The sequence below is a fragment of the Chiloscyllium plagiosum genome, unplaced genomic scaffold, assembly GCF_004010195.1.
Source record: "Chiloscyllium plagiosum isolate BGI_BamShark_2017 unplaced genomic scaffold, ASM401019v2 scaf_608, whole genome shotgun sequence".
In the NCBI taxonomy this organism is placed as follows: domain Eukaryota; kingdom Metazoa; phylum Chordata; class Chondrichthyes; order Orectolobiformes; family Hemiscylliidae; genus Chiloscyllium; species Chiloscyllium plagiosum.
This window is the reverse complement of record NW_025214793.1, coordinates 12,077-32,299: the sequence shown is the minus strand read 5'-3', so window position 1 is coordinate 32,299 and position 20,223 is coordinate 12,077. Positions and strand designations below refer to the sequence as shown.

Genomic DNA, 20,223 nt, shown 5'->3' with positions numbered 1-20,223 from the left:
TTCAATGCTTTGACTAAAAACCTGATCCAGTTTGAAGAATCACTTAATAGTCAATGGTTCTATTGAGAAATGCCTAATAAAGCAGCAAGCAAATTCCCACACAATTATTCTTCAGATTAAACTATAATGTGTCCCAAAAAGAAAATTCATGACAAAAAAAGGTTGGATCCTAAATTTAGATCTCTATGAAATCCCATTTCATATGAGATAGACTATTTCAGAAGTAATTCACAGCTAAGTAATTTCACATGCTGATTACAAACGTTTAAACTACTATCCCTCTTGCACATATCCATGCGAAGCACATTATGAAATCAGCATACACACAAGAACAAATAGAAATAAATTTTACCTAAAATCAGCCACTAGATGGAGTCTAATTTTCAAAATATTCACAATCGTTTTTCAGAAAACATTAAACATGCTACTGCTGCATGAAGAACTATAACAGTGATAACTGACTTACGAATCACTTGAGTTTTGATCTAATGTCTATGAATGAGAAACAGAAAATACAAAAGGAATACCAAACTATTAGGTTTATCCATACAAAATCCCAGCTACTCTCCAAAGCGAATATAACCTTAATAGCATTTCAAAGCATACAAATTCATTCTAGTTATTTCAAACCAATCCGCAACTGAGTTACAATATAGTTTTATGAACACTACAAACATATTCACTCATGACTTTGAACCTGATTGCAAATCATTTCAGAAAATATGCGAATCTAAAAACTCCAAGGTAATAAATCAGACCAAACCTTTTGGACTTTACTAAAGTAGCATTTGATCCCAACTAAAATCCGTTATGCCTATTGAGATAGTTAGGTTTTTTTTTCAGTTTTAACGGAATAACCACAAGCAGAGCACGACCACCTTTTCAAGGGTAACTGGGGACGGTAATAAATGCTGGCCAGTCAACGCCGCCTACATCCCATGAATGAATAAAAGCAAACTCGATGGGCCGAATGGCCTACTTCTGCGTCTTATGATATAGTGGTCATACAACCATCACTAAACATGCCATTTGTAATATCTACACATATGTAAAAATGTCGTAAACACAAGTCAACTTAGTCTGTTAAAACAAAGCAACTTACCTCCGTTGTCGGTCCTCTTGAGAGCGCCATCCTTATGAGGACAAAGTTCACATTTCTTGGAAAAAGAAAGGTACAAAAATAAACAAGGACTCTATTCTATACCACATGTAAACTACTGGCGTTCGCTGTCAAGCTGTACTGTCGCTAGAATTAATCTCAATCAATTAAGTCACCTAGTATCTGTCATTTATTGAAATCGGTTTCGATTCAAACGCCCAACCTCGTATACTTCAATAAGACCTCGCTCTGTATGCATAGCGTAGTAAATTAGCATGCTCCACTTATTTCACCCCCAACTGTGCTGAAAATGTCACTAGCTCTACCCTTTCTACTCCGAAATTAACAATTTGTGCATTTAGCTTGTGAAGCACACGCAAATACCTCTAACACCAACACAACTTAACTAAAACGTTAATTACTTTGTTATCTAAGAAAATCTAACACATCAATACCAAAATTAAATGTCGCCGTCCCGACAAAAACAACCTTCAAGCGAAGCCGTTCGCATGAAGACGCAAAAAAAATTTCAAATTACTACAACTTCGGAGCAATAAAAATTAGACCAACCAAAAATACATTTAAAAATCGCTTTTCCCTTCGAATCCCACGCCTGAAAATTTGAAGTCATTATTAAGTCAACACTGAAATAGAATGAGCGCATGTGAACTTCCACCCCAGAAAACATACTGAAAGGGCGATCCTTTGGTTTTGAAAAACAACTCCCTCTTGTAGGTCTGCTAAATCAATGTCGTTGAAGCGCTACCCTACATACTGCAAATAGCAGCACTTCACAGTCTTCCGCATATTTTATTTTCGTCACTTGGGGAGGCCGCTGATCATGTACTGAAAGCACGCAATGATGACGGTCCTGTGCTCCCGACGTGATTGCTCCACCAATCGACACCAGGCGACTGGGGAATTATATAAAAAAAATCACATTCTCTGCAAAGTCAGCACGTGAGCCATAATCTAGGGGGAAGGGAAGAGAACAAATCACAGCTAGCAGTCCCTACATCTTTGTTGTTATGCCAGTGGTCATTTTATCTCAGCCTTTTTACAATCTGTGGCATAAGTTTTGAATCCCTGAGTGCAGGGCTGTTCAGTCGACATTATGCAGCTACAAAACATTACAGCACAGTTCATTTCAAAGCATAATACCACCATGCATCTTCTCCGAGCGAAGAATTTCCATTCAACCAAATTTCCACAAACTACGGTTACGAAATGTATTGCAAACATTTACTTTGGAACTTAAAAAGGTAATATCAGGTTCTCACGTCGTTGCTAGTGTTGGTCAGCAGCAGTTCGGAGATGCAGTTAAATCAGAGATACAACTCTTACAACCTAAAGGCAATATCAGACGGTCATGGACTCACCACTCGAGCGGCTCTCTCCTGCGATTCACATTTTCTACAAAACCACGGTCCGGTGGGTACTTGCACAATGCCATAACATGCTGCAATAGTAAGGAGAGAAAAAAACAATCGATCTCTGACAATCTTAAGGTAAACAGATAGCGTACAGTAATCAAGCGGCAGATTAAACAGTATTTTTTTTACTTGAAAAATATTGGCGTATCTTTAGTAGCCTGTTGAAAAAAAACACCTTCTACAGATGCCAGAAATACACGTAAATAGTGGAAAGACTGTATGAGAATATATGTAATACAGACATACTATATACCTCGCGGAAACGAGGTTCAAAACTGATTTATAAAAATTCAATTTGCCATACAAGAGTAGACAATACTTCGCGTGTCATTTTCAAACTAGAAATCTCATGTCTCAATTGGTATTAAATCAAAATCCTAAGTGTCAAGTTGCCTGTAATTAATCAAATTACAGAAACTAGTTGTCATATTTTCAGAAAATGCGAAGTAAAAATTACTTTCTAGAAAAGATTTTCAAAACATCGAGATTGATAATATAATTTTACTTTTGAGTACGCACTTTAATTTCAATCTCTTCCTTTCAGCCTTCAATATCTCCAGTAATGTTTTTACTTAATCTTGGATTTGATCTTTTTTTTTAAACCACAACACAGACGACGTTAGTTAAAGATCGTACTAGTGTCATGGAGTCATCGAGATATACAGCACGGAAACAGACCCTTAGGTCCAACTCATCCATGCCGCCCAGATATTCTTCCTTAATCTAGTCCCATTTGCCAGCATCTGGCCCATATCCCTCTAAACCCTTCCTATTGATATACCCATCCAGATGTCTTTTAAATGCTGTATTTGTACCAGCCTTCACCATTTCCTCTAGCAGCTCATTCCATACATACTCTGCCCTCAGCAGGAAAAGGTTGCCCCTTAGAACCCTTTTATATCTTTCTTTTCTCACCCTGAGGATCTATCATGTGCATCAGCAGCATTTAAAATAACCAACGATGCAATGTTTATCCCCCAGCCTCCACCAATTTAAACAAAATGGAATAGATCATTTTTTAAAAATGAGATACATTTTAAACATTTGTACAGAAGAACAAAAACATTTTTATAACTTGTATTTTGCATTTAGAAGAGCACAAGGGGAAACCATTGCAAAGTTGAGCACGTGCCTGTGTAGCTTTAATTGGCTTTAAAATCATCCTCTCAAAGCACTTCTCAACATGTACTACAAAATAATTTCCTCATTTTACAGAAGCCATACTACTGAATTTTGGAACCAAATAGCCTGTAAGTTATGTTATGTGAACCTTCTAAATGGTCAACACTCATGGGAGGGAAATAATATTGCCTTTCCTGAGGTTTCAAGCTTTGGAGATACATTTATTTATATACCTTTGCTTGATGGGCAGAAAATATAAAAATGCTCCAATTATTTGCATCAATTTGTGAGAAAGATGAAAAAAAAACTTTTCAGCACCAAGTGACAGAAGGCAATGATGTTGTATTTACTGTGGTCTAAGTTATAGACCATTGCTGCCAAATTTGAGACAACCCCAGTCCCATGAGGCACACATCTTCCTTTACTGATGACACTGACAGGAATAAACAGTGAGCCAAACCACAAATTCTACTAGTACACAGATGCATTATCACACAAAATACAAATACACAACACATATTTGCACGTTTAAACAAATTACTGTGGATCTCAGGTTAATGTCTACTTGCACTTTATCTGTACATGCATGTGGGGACAGGTAACGGTACCCACATGCATGTAAAGGCAACAAGATTTTTATGTATTTATGTGTATGCACAAAATAAGCAAAAAAAGGGCACTCGTACATGTCCACGCAGATGCGCACACAAACCAACAAGAATCACATGCATGCAAATGTGCAAATAGTGCACATAAAAACAAATCTAAGTGTAAAAACATAAACGAGCATACGCATTTTGATTCAGCAGTCCAGAGACAAAAATACCCAAGTGCACACCAAATGCATAAACACATGCATCTCTGCACAGATTATATACTTGCATGTATATAATTGCACATCAACCCATTTCACACCCATGCACAGATTCAAACAGGTGCATTCAAATAAATATGCAAAGGCATATCTACAAATGACAAACAGACATCAACTTGAATACATTTGATGCCTAAAACTGTATTGCCATTCCTTCACTGTCACCAGATCAAAATCCTGAAATTCCTTTCCCAACAGTATTGTGGATATAACTACACACAAGGATTAGTCGTTCACGAAAACTGCTCACTATCACTTTCTGAACGGGAATTATTGAAACAAAGAATGCTGATTTAGCCAGTGCTGCCCAAATCACAATGGATGAACAAAAAAAAGTCTAAGCCATTTCACAGTAACATTATTTTAAAGTAAAAGTATTTACACATGGCATAGTGCATGCAAGTAAAACATGAACATTGACAAATGCTGTACATACAGATGCATACTTATGTGTATGAATTATATTATAAGCTCAAGTACACATGCAGTTTTTCATAGGTTAATGCATATATACACACGCAAATTATAAATATGACAAAACAGTGTAAACTTGTGCAAACATCTGTGAAGACAAGCACTGTAAATCATCTATGCTCGTACACGTGAATATAGTATCTGCAGGCATCCATGCATTTTGCTGGAAAAGCATGTCTATATTTGATGTATGTGCACAAACATAGGTGAATCAATGAAAACACACATATAGCACACATCATATGTTTATAGATATAGATTCATACAACACAGAAACAGACTCTTTGGTCCAACTCCCCCACACTGACCAGACATCCCAATCTAACCTAGTCCCATTTGCTTGCATTTGGCCCATATCTCTCTGAACCCTTGCTATTCATATATCCATTCAGATGCCTTTTAAATGTTGTAATTGTATCCATCTCCACCACTGCCTCTGACAGCTCATTCTATATGCGTACCACCCTCTGTGGAAGAAGGTATCCCTCAGGTCTTTTTTATATGTTTCCATTTTCACCTTAAACCTATACCGTCTAGTTTTAGATTCCCTCATCCCAAGAAGAATACCTTGACTATTCAACTGATCCATGCCATAGCACATACCATGTAGGCATTCGCTTGGATGCACAAACATAAATGCAAATATGCACCTAAACTCTTCACAAGCATATAGATTTATACAAACAGCTACATAATAGCTGTCACATCTGTTGACATATATACACATGTGAATATTTGTTAAAAACAGACATATAGGCCCATGATGGATGAGACAGCATGTAACTGTAGACATACACAGTCAGTCACATTATACATGCATGAGAACATATTTAAGCAGACAAGAACTCTCATTCCCATGGACACCAGTACATTTGATCATACAGTACAAGACATACAAAGACAAAAACACACCCAATCACATACCTGTGTAGGCACAGACAGTTCGCTAAAATTGCATGCAGATCAACATACAAACATATACAGACAAATCTAGATAGAAACGTGAGTAAGCGGTTTTGCCTGGGCGATCATTCAATTACATAACTTGCACAGACGTGTACACACAAACGAATAGTCACATGCAGACATACGTGAACACATTTATAGCAACATAAACCAATTACTCTCCTATTACATAATTCCGATTAATTGCACGCCTTCCTAGGTTTCACATTTGCTCTTTTCAAATGGGACTTTATATTAATTGAACAAGAGAAAACAACGACTCTCCACTTCAAACAATTTTTAGTAAATCACACACGACAACGCGTAAACTTTCTAAATGAATAACTAATACTCAAACCTTGCTAGGCCTAAAACTGATGTAGAGTTCAAGAAGAAAGTGAGAGCAAGACCGAGGCCAAGGCCTCAGCGCCCAGACAGGGATGTTTCTTTACACTGCTGCTTCTGCTTTAAAATTTCTGTTTTTACCTTGATGAACGGCAACATTACAACCGTGTCCGTCACAGTAAACGAGGGGGTTTTCAGCCCAGCCTCTCTCGTCTGAGCAAACGCAACAGCCGCCAATCATCTCCTTCATATTTGAAAAGTCAGCCGGAAGTCCACTTGAAACCATCTACGAGGAGAAGAGAAAAGAGAAAAAAAAGACAGGGGAAAGAAAAACAGAAGAGGGACGGTGGTGGTGGTAGTAACAAGGGGCTGGGGGGCGGGGGTGGGTGAGAGAATGCACACCCTTGTTTTTAAATTCACGTCCCACATTGCTGTAGAGCCATGGTGACGCGGAAAGTGGAGGGCGTGGGGGAGGGGAGAGGGGAACACTCGCTCCCAATCGCCTGAGCTCAGGCTTGACCGACAACTCGAGCAGGCGCACTGACGACCCACGCGGGGGCAACTGAGATTCAAACGTGTGTGTGGGAAGCAGAGGGGGCATAGGCATGCGCGAGAATGTTCACGCACAACCGACACTGTTAACGGAAACTGCGCGAGCCTGCAGCCACTGCAAGAGGGAGATTGTTGCGTGCGGGTGGTGGCGGTGGGTGGTGTGGGGGAAACATGATTGATAGCTCACCAGCCAATGGGCTGCTTGTATTTCGAACCGGCGTTCTATCGACCATTCCGGATACCTCGGGTCTTCCTTTCTTCCGGGCGGGGGGGTAGGAGGGGAATGGGGAGGTAAGAAAATGATGGGAATTTCAGCTTCCGGTTGTGCTGTTGCTTTTTTTTAAAAAAACCTTTCTTCCTCCTCCTCGTGCTTGCATTGATGGTCTAAATGGGTATTGTGGGTATAGAAATGAGCCAAAGCCGGAACGAGCGGAGGTTAAAGGTGACTCGCTCAACCCATCTTCCCCACGTGAATCAGACTAAGTAGTTGCAGATCCCAACATTTAAGTTGCAGAGCGCAGCAAGGGGGAGGGTGGGGGGAGATTTGGACAGTTACAAGTAGTTTAATTTACCTTTTGTTTTTTTTCTCCATATATTTATCTATAAAGGATCTGCTACAACTTTTAAACTTTAAGAATCCCGGGGAAACAGCATAAAGACTATTTTTTTTAAAACTTACTCATTTTGAAGTAATCACTCTGTTCACGGTAGGTTCATTAAATCTGCAAAAAGCTCGCTGCAAGCTAGTCTCATTTGCCAGCTTTAAAAAGAGAGCCAAAGTACAGAACTATCAATCTAATGTGATATATTTTTTATAAATTTTGATTTTGCTTTAGATTCAAAATGCCTTAAATACATGGGCAAGAATGCTAAACTGGAAAGAAAAACGGACATTGGAATTCCTCGCTGAATTGCGTCCTAGGGACTACTGATTGCAAACATGGTGTTACAAAATATATTGACTGAAAATTATATCTTTATCCCGGTACTTCTCCGGTAATCTTTGCATTAAAGTACATGTCTAGTCAACTGCTTTGCCTTAATCCTACTTACATGTCACCATGATTAAAATATTGAGGTTTGCATTACATGTAATTTTGCAAATTTCTTCTGTGAGTTTATGTGCATGAAGGCAGCAAAACACATATGCACTAGGATTTGCAAACCTGGTAATCCTTTGTATACATTTTGTTTGTCGCCATAAAATCTTTGCTGAGAATATTACTTATTATATATACATACTTTTAAAAAGAGACTAAAAGGGAATACCGCGACGCTTTAAAGCGGTGATTTCACGAAAACCAACCTATTTCTGTGGAAAAAATACCTCTGGGTTATGCTTTGTCCGGCGCTTGGACATGTTGTGCTTTTAATGTTATTCTGATTGAAAACATCGAAAATGAAATGTATCTTTAATCTAGAGATTTTCTGCATACAACATTTTTCGCCACTTTGGATTGTAAATGTATAACTGATTTTCGAGATCGAGAATGAATTCCCTTTGTTTCTGCCTTGCTGCCCTCGAACCCAACAACGGCATGTTTGGAAATGGCTTACCTTCTGCGCTTTAAAATCGACAAAAGTGTTTCCGTGCATATTAGATCTCAGAAGCTCTTCAACGATAGCTATAAATAAGCAACCTGTGTTTAATACACCATATATTTTCTTAATCTTGTTGTTTCATTAAGGACTGCCTTGCCGAGCACGTTGTTGCAGTATGTAGACCCCCGCCTTCTGAATCGGTTACGTTACGACCCTCTAGTCCATCCTAATTCTGCTGCTGCCAGTCGAATTGAATGTCGAACTTTCAAAGGAAGTGGCCTACAACTCCAATAAGAGCCCAGAAAATAAATTATTTTCCTCCAAATTTACTTTTTCTCATGTTGCTTTGAGCAATGCAGTTGTGTTTATTTGATTTAAATAAACGCGTTTTAAGCATTAGTAATGAAAACGAAATCACCAAGGGTCTGCCCACAAGTCCCAGTAATCTTGTTGCCAACATGTTGTCTTGTTTCTGTTTCTTAGAAGACACTTTCAGCAATCTGCATTAAAAACCCTGGGCAAAGTTTAAATCTGTATGGAATTGTGAATTCAACCCGGAAAAAACAAACTATACTTACCAGTAAATACTCTCTGAAACTACGGAAATGGTTTGCACTGCTTTCCCACAATTTACTCAAAGTGGAAATAATTTCATATTTTAATTCCAAATCTGCATCTCCATAAGCACATGGCAGATTTAGAAATAAGGTTGAAATTTGTTTTAATCATAATCAACAACTTTGTTTTTGTAATTGCTGGTTATTGCACAACCACAAGGTAATTGTACTCCAAATTGCGTCTTTTAAAAATGCAATTACGTTTGAATTTTATAACCTGATTAGGATTTTCAATGATAACAAGCTACGCTTTTGCAATACTACAAATAGAAATATAATTTCAGTCATTGTTTTCATCTGTTAGCATAGCAAAATTGCATAGCAAAACTACTTGTAAGTTTTATAAAACATTTTTCAGTTCATGTACGGCAACATCGCATTGTTAGTTAAAAACTATTTCAATCCATTGAAGTACTTGCATCCCCTAACTTGATTGGTGAATGCAGGTTTCTAAAGAAACATTTCAGTTTTTAAATAGACAACAGAGAACATGTTGAATCCTCACCAGATTTACTATTTATGATATTATCTACTTCTGACCAAGTGACTAGAGCTATTTCTTATGTAATTTAACCGATTTATACTACATTCAAATTTGAGTCAAGCTAAACCATGATCTTGTTTTATTTTTATTATGATCGCTTGGTTTACCAGAAAAGTCTAAATTTCTACTTTATTTCTCTTGCTGCCTATTACTTGAATATTGATACTTGCAAGGGAGGAATATAGTCCCTCTTTAGCTGCTTTTCTTGCTTAACTATTATCAGTAAGAAAGGGCGTCCTTTCTTTTTAGCAGAATGCACACTCTTATGGTCTGTCGAGAACAAAGCCTCCCCAGCCCCCCTTTGCATGTTCAATGCTTTGCAAATTTAGAAAGGCTGCATTGAGTTCGGGATAGGTCAGGGGGCAGGAGAGGGGTAGAAAGGTCAACACATTTTGATTATGGGTCAGTAGACAATTGGCATACAGTCTATATGCAAGTAAAATAGAATAAATTCCTGTTGGAAATCCATCCTGGACCATTGAAATCACAGTTGCCATTTAGTTTTCAACTAACTAAAAATTACTTTTTGGCAGGTTTTCACTGATAAAGTGGTAACAAAAAACTGCTAAATTCCTGATGAATTCGCAGAAAAACAAAGCAATATGTAAATATTCGGGGCAACTGATACATTTATAAAGTGTCACTTTTCACAGTGTTTATATTTTATCACAGAGTGATGCAGCATCACACGCAGTAAGACAAGTTGTTTTTGTAACAATATGCCATTCCAGCCGACCCTCTTACAATACTTTTTAAGTAAACAGGATTGGTGAAAACTTAGATGTCTCTGGGAAAAAATATACAATATTAACCTGCATGTTGGTGCCATACAGTTTGAATAGTTCTCATGTACTAACCCACAAATGTTCTCTGTATTCTATGCAATATTAAAATGTTCTTTACTATTAATTGTGAATTTACAGATTGTTCTGATTTGATTATTAGTCGGGACTTTTTGCCCAGAGATAAAGAAGTCTCCTTACTTCGCTAAACTGTATAATTAAAATGTTCGCTTTTCCATCTTATCAATGTTATAAATTGTGATTGTCTAATCTTGTAAACTGTAGTATATGCTAAATATCGTACTTTCTTAAGTACAGCTTTCAATGATACAGCTGATTTCATGGTTGTAACATGCTTGTTTTGATTAATATTTTTTTTGACTAAGGAGGGAAGCAAGAAGTCATTCTGCAAGTGTGTGAGTTGTGCCTCTTTCTGCTCATGGAGAGTAAGTAAAAGATTGAGGCCTCTGATGAAAAAAATAACCATTACATTATACGAACTTAAACAGGCTACGATGCTTTTATTTATTTCGGGGTAAAATTGATAAATAGGATTTGTTGACAAGTCAGATCCAAGCTATTAATAAATTATTTCATCCAAACACAGATGAGAGTTGGAGTATAAAATAAGCTTATGACGCTCTACTGTCCGTAGTAGTTTAGAAATAGATCTATTTAATCAGAGCAACTGTATTTATCGCATAAATATGAAACACTTCCAAATTCCATTTTGTGAGTGAAAATCACGTTTGATTATTTACACTGCTGCTGGAATATTTATCTCATTTGTCAGTTTTATTTATGTAAGCAGTTTCTACTTCTCTTTTGTCCCGACGTGCAGACAAAAAAAAATTAGTAAGAGTGGGTTTGGGGTTGCAGGATATCTGAGTAAAGTAAATTCATGCCTCAAAATTATCTAATGTTGCTACTCCCAATTATATTTATTCGCACTGTAAGTTTAATGTATCAAAAGGGGAATCATATGTTTCTCTGGGAATCACCTACTATTGTAATTAGAACAATCATTGTTGTTCTATGAAGGATGCTGCTGTCGCTGGGATCAAATCATTTACAATGGTCTTAGATTTGATTAAAATGACAGGCAGCCACCTTGCTGTGCTATCTCGCTGTTATCAATTCAGACATCTCGACGTTGGATAAAAATACATAAAACCCCTGTGTGTGGTAATATAAATACATTGGTGTGTATCCCTTATATTCAAGGATTTTTACTCCTGCTCTTCTATGATGTATGTTGGTAGCTAGTGACAAAAAACAGCTCGCCACATAAATCCATCCGGAGGCAACCTGCCTCTCGTGTGTTTATAGAAGGGCCTCGAAAAGCCTCTCTTCAGATTCAACCCCTTGTTCCTAAATAGCCTGGGATATACGACGTTCAGTGATGTGCAAGAGCGACCTGTCATTTTCTGTCAAATATTGATGATGAAAAAAAAACTGATGACAGAATTAAACCGCAAAAAATGGTCGTATAAAATGCAAGTAATGACAGTAATTGTTTAGTAATTTTATGAATTATACACAGAAATTATTAAATATGCCTTCGTTGTTATCATTTTAGCATATACATGAGTTCCCCAAATGCCTTGCGTGCCCCACATGGACGGCCATTACACGTTTGCCCTTATGGTCCCCATAATCCAGTTTTATACATTACATCAGCTAGCATAAATTTAAAGCGATTTGATGATTATTCCATTGTACTGTCTGTGTAGAATATTAAACAATGGCAAAAGCCATATGTGCGTAGGATTGCCTCTACATTTTCTGTTGAGTCTTGTAACACATCGTGCAAATCCTAATCAAGAATTCCTTTAAGAATGATCAATATATGTTTATGGTGATGAAGGCCGAACTGTAAGGATGACCTATACTTGGACGAGGCACAACTATTGTGATTGACTCTCTGTTTTGACACATTTTATGATACTGTGAACCTAAGAATTCATACAAACTAAGAACCGTTTAAGCGGAAGGCTAATAAAGAAGCATTAAAGATCTGCTTGTCGTCAGCAATAATGGCAATGATGCGTTGTCTAGTGCATTGACCATTAAATGAAGTTTGATTGTAGAAATAACTAGCTTCCTTTCATCGCTTCACTAACCCATCGCCCCTTTCTGCAGTTTAGTACTGTTGCGCTGCAAATAACGCTTCTGTTCTGTCTAATATAAACTGGGTCACACTATTTTTTCAGACTTTCTGTTAGATAGCTTCTAAGTTTGTGTAGACTTTCCATGGCGATCTATAATGTGCAGTATTCAGCTTTGCACTTTGAGAATAGTAGTGGTAGTTTTGCATAACGTTTCCTATATACCGAGTCAAAGCGCTCAAATGCCGTACAAGATTTTTACACGCTGCTTGTAATCGACTGCCTTTATGCTTAAACTGCCTGGTCAGAAGAGCTTCAAAAAGATTAAGTTATTAAGATATTCAATCACTGTTCTGAGTTGCTTTTTCTTCATTATGGTAAAACGTAAAGTTTAACGTTGTTGCGGACGTCTTCATGGCAGTTTCCAGATACCTGCTTCTCCGATAGCGAGGTGGCCATTGTGAAAACGGATGTCTATGAAAAACATAAAGTCCGTGTGATTCACCCAGCCTGTTTCCAACCAGTGGAGGGGAGAAACTTGTAATCTGTCTTTAATTTATTATCATATGTTTAGTTACGTGAGACATACATGTTATGATACCAAGTTTATACATCCTTGATGTAGATGATATGCTAATCTGCCGTGTGAACTGCGAGGAAGTTCACTAGTCTCATTCAGTGAAAGGAGACTGTTGCAATACCATTTTTATCACATGGAGATCTTTGTATGTGTGTGAGAAGAAATGCTAGCGTGCATTTAAAAGTACAATTTTCTTCCTTCGGAAAAGTAAAGCGAATTTAAAATTAGTATTTTTAATACGTATATTCTGCAATGCCTCTCGACTACGGCAATCAGAAAGTTCCAGCTAACACCAGGTTGTCTGTTATCGGCTTAATTCTATGGGCGCAGTTTTTTACGTCTTGAAGAATGAGAAAATAAGCCTAGTTGTAGACGCTCGTCCAGCATTAATATCATACGCTGTGCCCAAGCAAGATTGCTAATTCAGTCTGCAAACAGCATTTTAACAGGAAAATGTTATATATGCGATTATGTACTTTGGAATTCTGTTCTATACTGAATACGTAGATGTTTGATTCCTTACAAATTGTTAAACACGTGTTGATAAATGCTGAAAGCAAATATGGGATAAATAAACATTCAATGTGTCTAAGAACAACATTCAATCTTGAGCTGTCTTTAGTACAAACTCTATGCTGAATATGGAAAGATAATTTTCTCCTTAAGGATAAAATGCAGTTTATATTAAAATGCAAAATGTTATTAATATCTTTCTCATGGAATATAACTGGAACTTTTTGACTTAAAGAATGCCCCCGAAAGCGTATGTGAGGTTGCCTTTCTTCAAATAAATACAATGTGCGCATCAAATATTTTGCATCTATAGCACTGACCTAAAAAAAGTGGAAAGTCGAGGGTAAAACTATAAAGCGCATGCTCCTTTTGTATACAATTATATCTGCGATATCGGAAGGCAGAAGAAATAAATGTATAAAATAAACCAGGTAGCTTGCGGCTGCTAAAGCGCTTTTTTTGGATGATGTTTTGTCGGGGGAGGGGAGGGTGGGCGATGGGATGTGGGAGGGGGTTGGGGGAGGTGGTGTGTGTATATTAAAGATTTGCATACTAACTGTATTTACTTCAGCAAGAGGGTGGGAGTATAAGGGTATGCTAATTAGTGGGGGATTTTTGGGAGGGGGTGGAATATCAATTTTTATTGCATCACCTGTCAGTGACATCCAATCAGAGCTGGCTTTAGGGGAATTAATTGATGAAGGTGTCTCCCGGCGAACTCACTTCACTCTGTCATCTTATTTGTGGGAGAAGCAGCGGCGGGAATAGCAGCTGCATTTTTTCTCTCTCTCCTTCCATTCTGTCTTGTACAGTACATCCATGAGTATTTGGGAAAATTAAAGAGTGCAGGTACAACAATACGCATCTATAACTTGAAAATTAAGCTTCATATAAAGAACACGTGATATCGCTTTTTTTAAAAACAATGAAAATATACCATGTTATGTATTGAATATCTCCCAAAGTTTTTTTTTTGATCAGCTGAATCAGAAACAGTAATAATATGTGTTTTTAAACAGGATGCCATGAGGAATGTCGAATTCCGCAGTCGATGTTTTTGTCCAGCGAATGTGGGACAAAATTCAGGTAGCGAGATGGGAGACTTGGAATCGGGTTATGAAGAAGTGGATGGTGTGAGACTTGGCTATCTTATAATTAAGGGAAAACAAATGTTTGCGCTTTCCCAAGTATTTACAAATCTGCTGAAAAACATACCCAGGACAACAGTGCACAAAAGGATGGACCATCTTAACGTGAAGAAACATCATTGCGATTTGGAAGAATTAAGAAAACTCAAGGCAATAAATTCTATTGCTTTTCATGCAGCTAAATGCACTCTCATTTCACGGGAGGACGTTGAAGCCCTGTACACTTCGTGCAAAACTGAACGGGTTCTTAAGACTAAGAGGAGAAAAATAAACGGGACATTGTTATCAACCGAACTCAACCAGGAGAAAACCCCTACTGATCGCTGCGCGAGTATTTTGAAAGAGAACAAAGTTTGGTTGACTTTGAATGGAAACCCCCAGCCTCTGGCTGGAATGAACAGGGCTTTGCGAGGAGACGGCAGTTCGCTACCGGCCTCCAATCTACCTCAATTCTACAGTAAATTTACCAGCCACAGTTACACTGAAATGATCCGATCACATTGCAAAATCCCCCAAAACTACGAAACTGCGGAAATATCGAGCAACTGTGTAGCATTTCACACCAATCACTCCTTATTTCGGAGCATGATTTGCAGGCATCCAGTGTTTTACCAATCCGCCATCGCCTATTACCCTAAGTCTCCAAACGCTACCGGCTTGACGTATTACTTCAGGCGCAAAAGTTCGTGTGAAATCACTCAAAAACATTTAGGGAGTTCAAGCACCGCCAAGCGAGTCTTGCTGGCGGCAGCTGCTCCTAAATCTTGCAAAGCGAAAGGAGACTCCGAGTGCCTGAATACATTTCACGTTGCCAACGGACTGCAGTGCAACCAGGGGCCCTCGCAGGAAAGCTGCAGCAGCGATTCAGAGTCGAGCTCTTTTTCGGGTCGCGCAGATAACGACTCGGACTTTGGGTCAAGTTTGTCGAGTTCCAGCAACTCGGCTTCTTCCGACGAAGAGGACGACTCGGTGTCTGACTCTTCCGACGTGAGCTCGGCCAGTGACGAAGATACTTCGTCCGAATCTGATTCCAGCTCCGTCTCCAGCCAAGTTTCTGTTCAAAGCATACGATTCAGGCGCACCAGTTTCTCGAGCATCTGCAGCAAACCTCTCGTCTTAACGCAGCCGAGTTTCCACTACCAGTTCCAAGCGAAAAGCAATAATGTCGTGTATGAAACAGCCAGTACCGATCTCCTGGAAGGAAGAACTTCCCATTGTAATTTAAAGTCCGCGACTATTGTTAAGAGAAACGAGCAGAACTGGACTATTAAGGCGCATAACGTATGCTGCTCAACTGGCTATGGAAGTTGCCTTGCCGAGATAAACAATGATAGAATATCTGAGTTTGCATTCCCGCATTCCGAAATTTCCCATTATCTAAAGAGGACTGAATCGACAATTAACTGTGCGAAAGAAGGGGGCCCTGCGCCTACTAACCCAAAGGGAAACACCGAGTTTCCACAACAAAGAACATTAACAGAATCAAATAAATGCCTTGGAGCATCTATAGCACACTGTGCAGAAGAAAACAAGGTGACAATAGTTTCCGAGCCTGCAGACAATGATTCTTCATTAGCAGCAAATGCAGAGATAGAACCGAATACCGGCAATTTCATCGCACTGTCCTCAACCTTCCAGAGTGTAAACACGGACAGAAGTCAGGGCCCCGCCGTCCGCATCCACAGCGACAATGCACACATGGGGAAAGCAGTTATGCACAATATTACAGTAAAATTAGAAGAAAATAGCTGTGACGAAGAGTATGAATATGTGCCCCAACAGCCTAGAAAGAAACTCAAGTATGCGTGCAATGTATCGAAGCGAGCAGAGGCCACTTTAAGAGAAAATAAAATACGAGACTGTTTTTCGACAAAAGCAAAGGAAAGCCATGTGTGCACTGAAACGGCCACCTCTTCCCAAAACGCTTCCAGACCAAGAGAAGACCTTCAACGCACTTTAAACATTCCAGTATTAGAGGACTGCGAATTCCGAAATGGTGCAAGAATAAGAAGGAATTACAGGACTTTAGTGTTGGGGAAACAGCACACTTTGCAAAACTCGTCAGTAAAAACAATTGTGAAATCAGAGAATCCGCGTCTTACAGGTAAAACAGATGTGCATGAAGGAACACTAGAAGAATTTGCTGGTTCAAATAAACGTAAACGCATAGCCAATGGTGTAGCATCCACGGTGAAAAGGCCATTTAATTTCATGGCAAATTTTCCCTCTCCACCGTCACTAATTATTGGCAACGATGGGGATTTGTGCCCTGCGTATTCACTGAACTCTACTAAGGATCCCGAAGCACCTCAGAAGGCCCATCCCGTGTGGAAATGGCAGATGGGTGGTGCTGTAATACCTCTCCCGCCTAGCCATAAATTCAGACGATTTAACTTATGAAAGAGATATTTTGGATAAGGAGGCTTCTGTCTGTGCAAATTTATATTAAAAAGTACTTTCCTGTTTTCTTTGTAATGAGCCATGACCGGATATTAAGTCTCGACATACAACAAATTTTCATATTGGAATATTGTTTAAAGACATAAACCCCTTCGTGTGGATTATTCTTTTAATTGACCAAACACTGCTATCTACTGACCGAGGCATTCCACACTACACTTTCTGAAATACTAATGTCACTTTGAGATTGTTTAACGGTGGTTTTCAAGCAATTTAATCAACATTGTTTCAATATTCGAATTATAAGTCAGTCCCTCCACAAGGTTACTGCACACTGTACGTCAGAAGTCGACATAGTGAAATGTTAGAAATGAGCCATTAAATTTATGCACTACAGTTTTAAATCGCAAATGACTTGATGTTTTGCCTGAATGATTGATTATTACTGTATTGGATTCATGGCAAATTATGAATGTGTGTTTAACTTAAAAAAGAAAAAAAATGTACTTTCATCTGACTCAATATGGCCGTCATTCTATATAAAATATGCTTTTATCTTGAAAGAGTCCATATCATTGATGTTTAGATAGATAAGCGCAAGCAGGTTACTGATTTCAATGCTTTGTTGTCTTTAGTTCTTAAATGTAAAATAATTGTTTTCAATGTTCATTATTGGAACTGTGAGAATAGCTACAAAATTAGCCCTAGCTGTAGTGCTTGTCTATCATAAGTGTTTCATCTAACTTCGTACAGACTTACACAGAAGTAACTAAGATAAAACAAGCATTAAAAAACTGATTAGAGAATGAATACAAAGCAGAATCAATCAACAGTCAAGGATTTTTAGTTTTGATGACCATTACATTTTAGCATTTAATTTGAAAACAAGGAATAAATAATACAGGCACATGGCTCACCATGTAACTTCCAGTTTGAAGACTTTACACAAGAGCAAGAAACTAAACTCATTCTGCTTGTGATGCAGGTAGCATAGGTTCAACAAACATACCAGGAATGCTGCAACTGACAATCAGTCATCCAGATTTACATTTACACAAAAAGACAGAAGCTCAAAAAAATGCAAACTGCATTACAAAGAAATGGGTGAGATATTGTTTATTAATGTAGTCAGGAGTTTGCTTACTCCATAAAGTCTAGAGTGTTTGCACTGTTAGTATTATATAATTTAGACTTGCTTTGAAAATAATCGTAAGTAATTTAGATGTAGCTGAAATACATTTGATTAATTTTTCTAGAATCTAATAAGTTATTATTTACACATTGCTTGAATTCAGTAGGTATTTTAATATAAAAATAACAATTACATGGACTGGCAAACAATATGGTAATTAGATATTTTGCACACAATGAGAATGTTTTAGTGCTCAGAGATATGCAAATTAAGAATAGTTGTTTAAAATAAAAATGTTGTGAACTTTGCAAAACTGAATCAAAGGAAATACAACGAAATTAATGATACAGAAAATATGTTAGACAAGTGTTCAGGTCTCTGCAAATTTGTAGAGAAAACATGCTGGTATTCATACATTTACTTTTCAGGATGCATTACCAACTTTGACAGTATAAGAGAATCACAAAAAGAACAACCATGTGAAGATCAGACATACAATGAAAGCTGATTTTGTTGTCAATATCTTCTATACATCTTTTTATGCACTCACATGACTCACATTCAAACATTTACAGAATTGTTGCATAAATGATGAACCAGAATGTGCAGAATAAAAGTACACTAGTAACTAATGGTGCTGTTAGCAGTGCCAGTAGATACCACTCCGAATCCCCCTATCACCACAGACAGTCCCTTGTTATATCTCCCAAGGTCACTCGATATTCCAGCCAGACAGTGGGTAATTTCAGCTTTCAATACTATCCTCTATACTTCTCATACTCCATTAGTGTGCATGTTTTTAAAACGTTTTAGTATAATGGGTAAAACAGAAGCTTTTACTGTAACTTATTGCAATCCACAGTGATCTTATTTCTAATCCATGTACGTAAATAGGTGAAATTTTCAACCAGCAAAAACACATGACACATTGCTTATTTAAGTTAATGTGCTGCTAACTGTAAAGCACTTTGCCATTGTTGACATATGTGACTTATTAGCAGTCTATATTGCAATGATTTATCCTAAGAGTCTTGGTTTTAAAAGGGTGTTCTCATTGGTCAAACACTGATTAAAAAGCATTTGGATTACTGTAAAGTTAACCGTGGTAGAATCATGCTACAACTGTTCCTTTCAGCAAAACAACTTCATTTTGTGATACATTCCTAAATATTCAGTAATTATTCACCAGGCAGCCACAATTTAATGAAAGCGGGTACCTCTGTGTTTGTAAGGAATTATTCAAGAAGGTGAAACAATGTTTTAAGTATATTCATGTAGGTGATGTAGTTGTAAGCATTTTTTGGTGTTGAAATGACAATAGTCTTTCTTGTATTGAATTCATACGGTTGCATTGAATGATCTCGATATTTTTCAAGAATGTTTAAATCATTGTGTTCTACGTTATAAAAGTTTTTCTATAGTATTCTGCTAATGCATTTTTGGTCAGTCTTAACATGTTTCATTTTTATCTTAGCCGTTTTTAACTTTGAGGAAGGCCTGAAATTAATGCAGTAAAGGCTGGTAAATCTTTGCATGAGGCTCTCACAATAGGGGTTTAGTGGACTGACAGTTTCAAAACAAGGCCGCTTGCTTCTCCAGATGCTTGGGCTTCTCCTCACACCATCCTTCGTATTTAATTCTCCGCTGCGCATACCTTAGTTTGCAATGTAAAGATTGCAACAGCTGTGTTTGCAAACAAAGGCCATTTTCAGGGTCAGCGCCACTTATTTTATAGTTACTAAAACTGGTATGATCTGCGAAACTGCAAATGTCTACGTTCTACGGCAAAAAAATAATGAATAGGCTACATTGTTTAGACGGTTAGTTGAAGGCATTACACGTTAATGTAAAGGTTTTGTCTTTCACATGATTTATATCTACACATAATTATATGTAAATGTATATGAGACTGGGTTGAAATAGTGATAATTATCCTCAACAAGCTGTTGAAATAAAACAACAGTAGCTGATATCTTCTTATATCCTGTAGGAAATGCTTAAAATTTCCGCCAT

The 20,223-nt window shown here is 37.8% G+C and overlaps 2 protein-coding genes across 9 annotated transcripts; one reads left to right on the top strand and one right to left on the bottom strand.

Moving 5' to 3' along the window:
• Positions 1–1,055: 1,055 nt before the first annotated feature.
• Positions 1,056–6,934, bottom strand: LOC122548033 (protein AF-10-like). The gene is made up of 3 exons (XM_043686596.1): positions 6,434–6,934; positions 2,479–2,558; positions 1,056–1,157 (listed from the first exon to the last, which is right to left on the bottom strand). The coding sequence occupies exons 1-3, from the start codon at positions 6,576–6,578 to the stop codon at positions 1,071–1,073; spliced, it is 312 nt and encodes a 103-aa protein (XP_043542531.1). The 5' UTR covers positions 6,579–6,934; the 3' UTR covers positions 1,056–1,070.
• Positions 6,793–18,362, top strand: skida1 (SKI/DACH domain containing 1). 8 transcript variants are annotated; one of them, XM_043686591.1, is made up of 3 exons: positions 6,794–6,867; positions 7,453–7,551; positions 7,681–18,362. In XM_043686591.1, the coding sequence occupies exon 3, from the start codon at positions 14,556–14,558 to the stop codon at positions 17,076–17,078; it is 2,523 nt and encodes an 840-aa protein (XP_043542526.1). In that variant the 5' UTR covers positions 6,794–6,867; positions 7,453–7,551; positions 7,681–14,555; the 3' UTR covers positions 17,079–18,362. The 8 variants fall into 8 exon arrangements, with proteins under 8 accessions (XP_043542529.1, XP_043542526.1, XP_043542528.1 ...); XM_043686588.1 differs by lacking the exon at positions 6,794–6,867 and adding an exon at positions 7,114–7,135; XM_043686589.1 differs by lacking the exon at positions 6,794–6,867 and adding an exon at positions 7,142–7,286.
• The last annotated feature ends 1,861 nt before the right edge of the window (positions 18,363–20,223 follow it).

What these genes read in the sequence shown, in the direction of transcription:
- LOC122548033 (XM_043686596.1), bottom strand. Translation starts at nt 6,578, where the DNA reads ATGGTTTCAAGTGGACTTCCGGCTGACTTTTCAAATATGAAGGAGATG. An exon ending in TAATGTTGCCGTTCATCAAG is followed by an intron (nt 2,559 to 6,433) that starts GTAAAAACAGAA and finishes TTACTATTGCAG; the next exon opens with CATGTTATGGCATTGTGCAA. An exon ending in AGGAGAGAGCCGCTCGAGTG is followed by an intron (nt 1,158 to 2,478) that starts GTGAGTCCATGA and finishes TCTTTTTCCAAG; the next exon opens with AAATGTGAACTTTGTCCTCA.
- skida1 (XM_043686594.1), top strand. Translation starts at nt 14,556, where the DNA reads ATGAGGAATGTCGAATTCCGCAGTCGATGTTTTTGTCCAGCGAATGTG.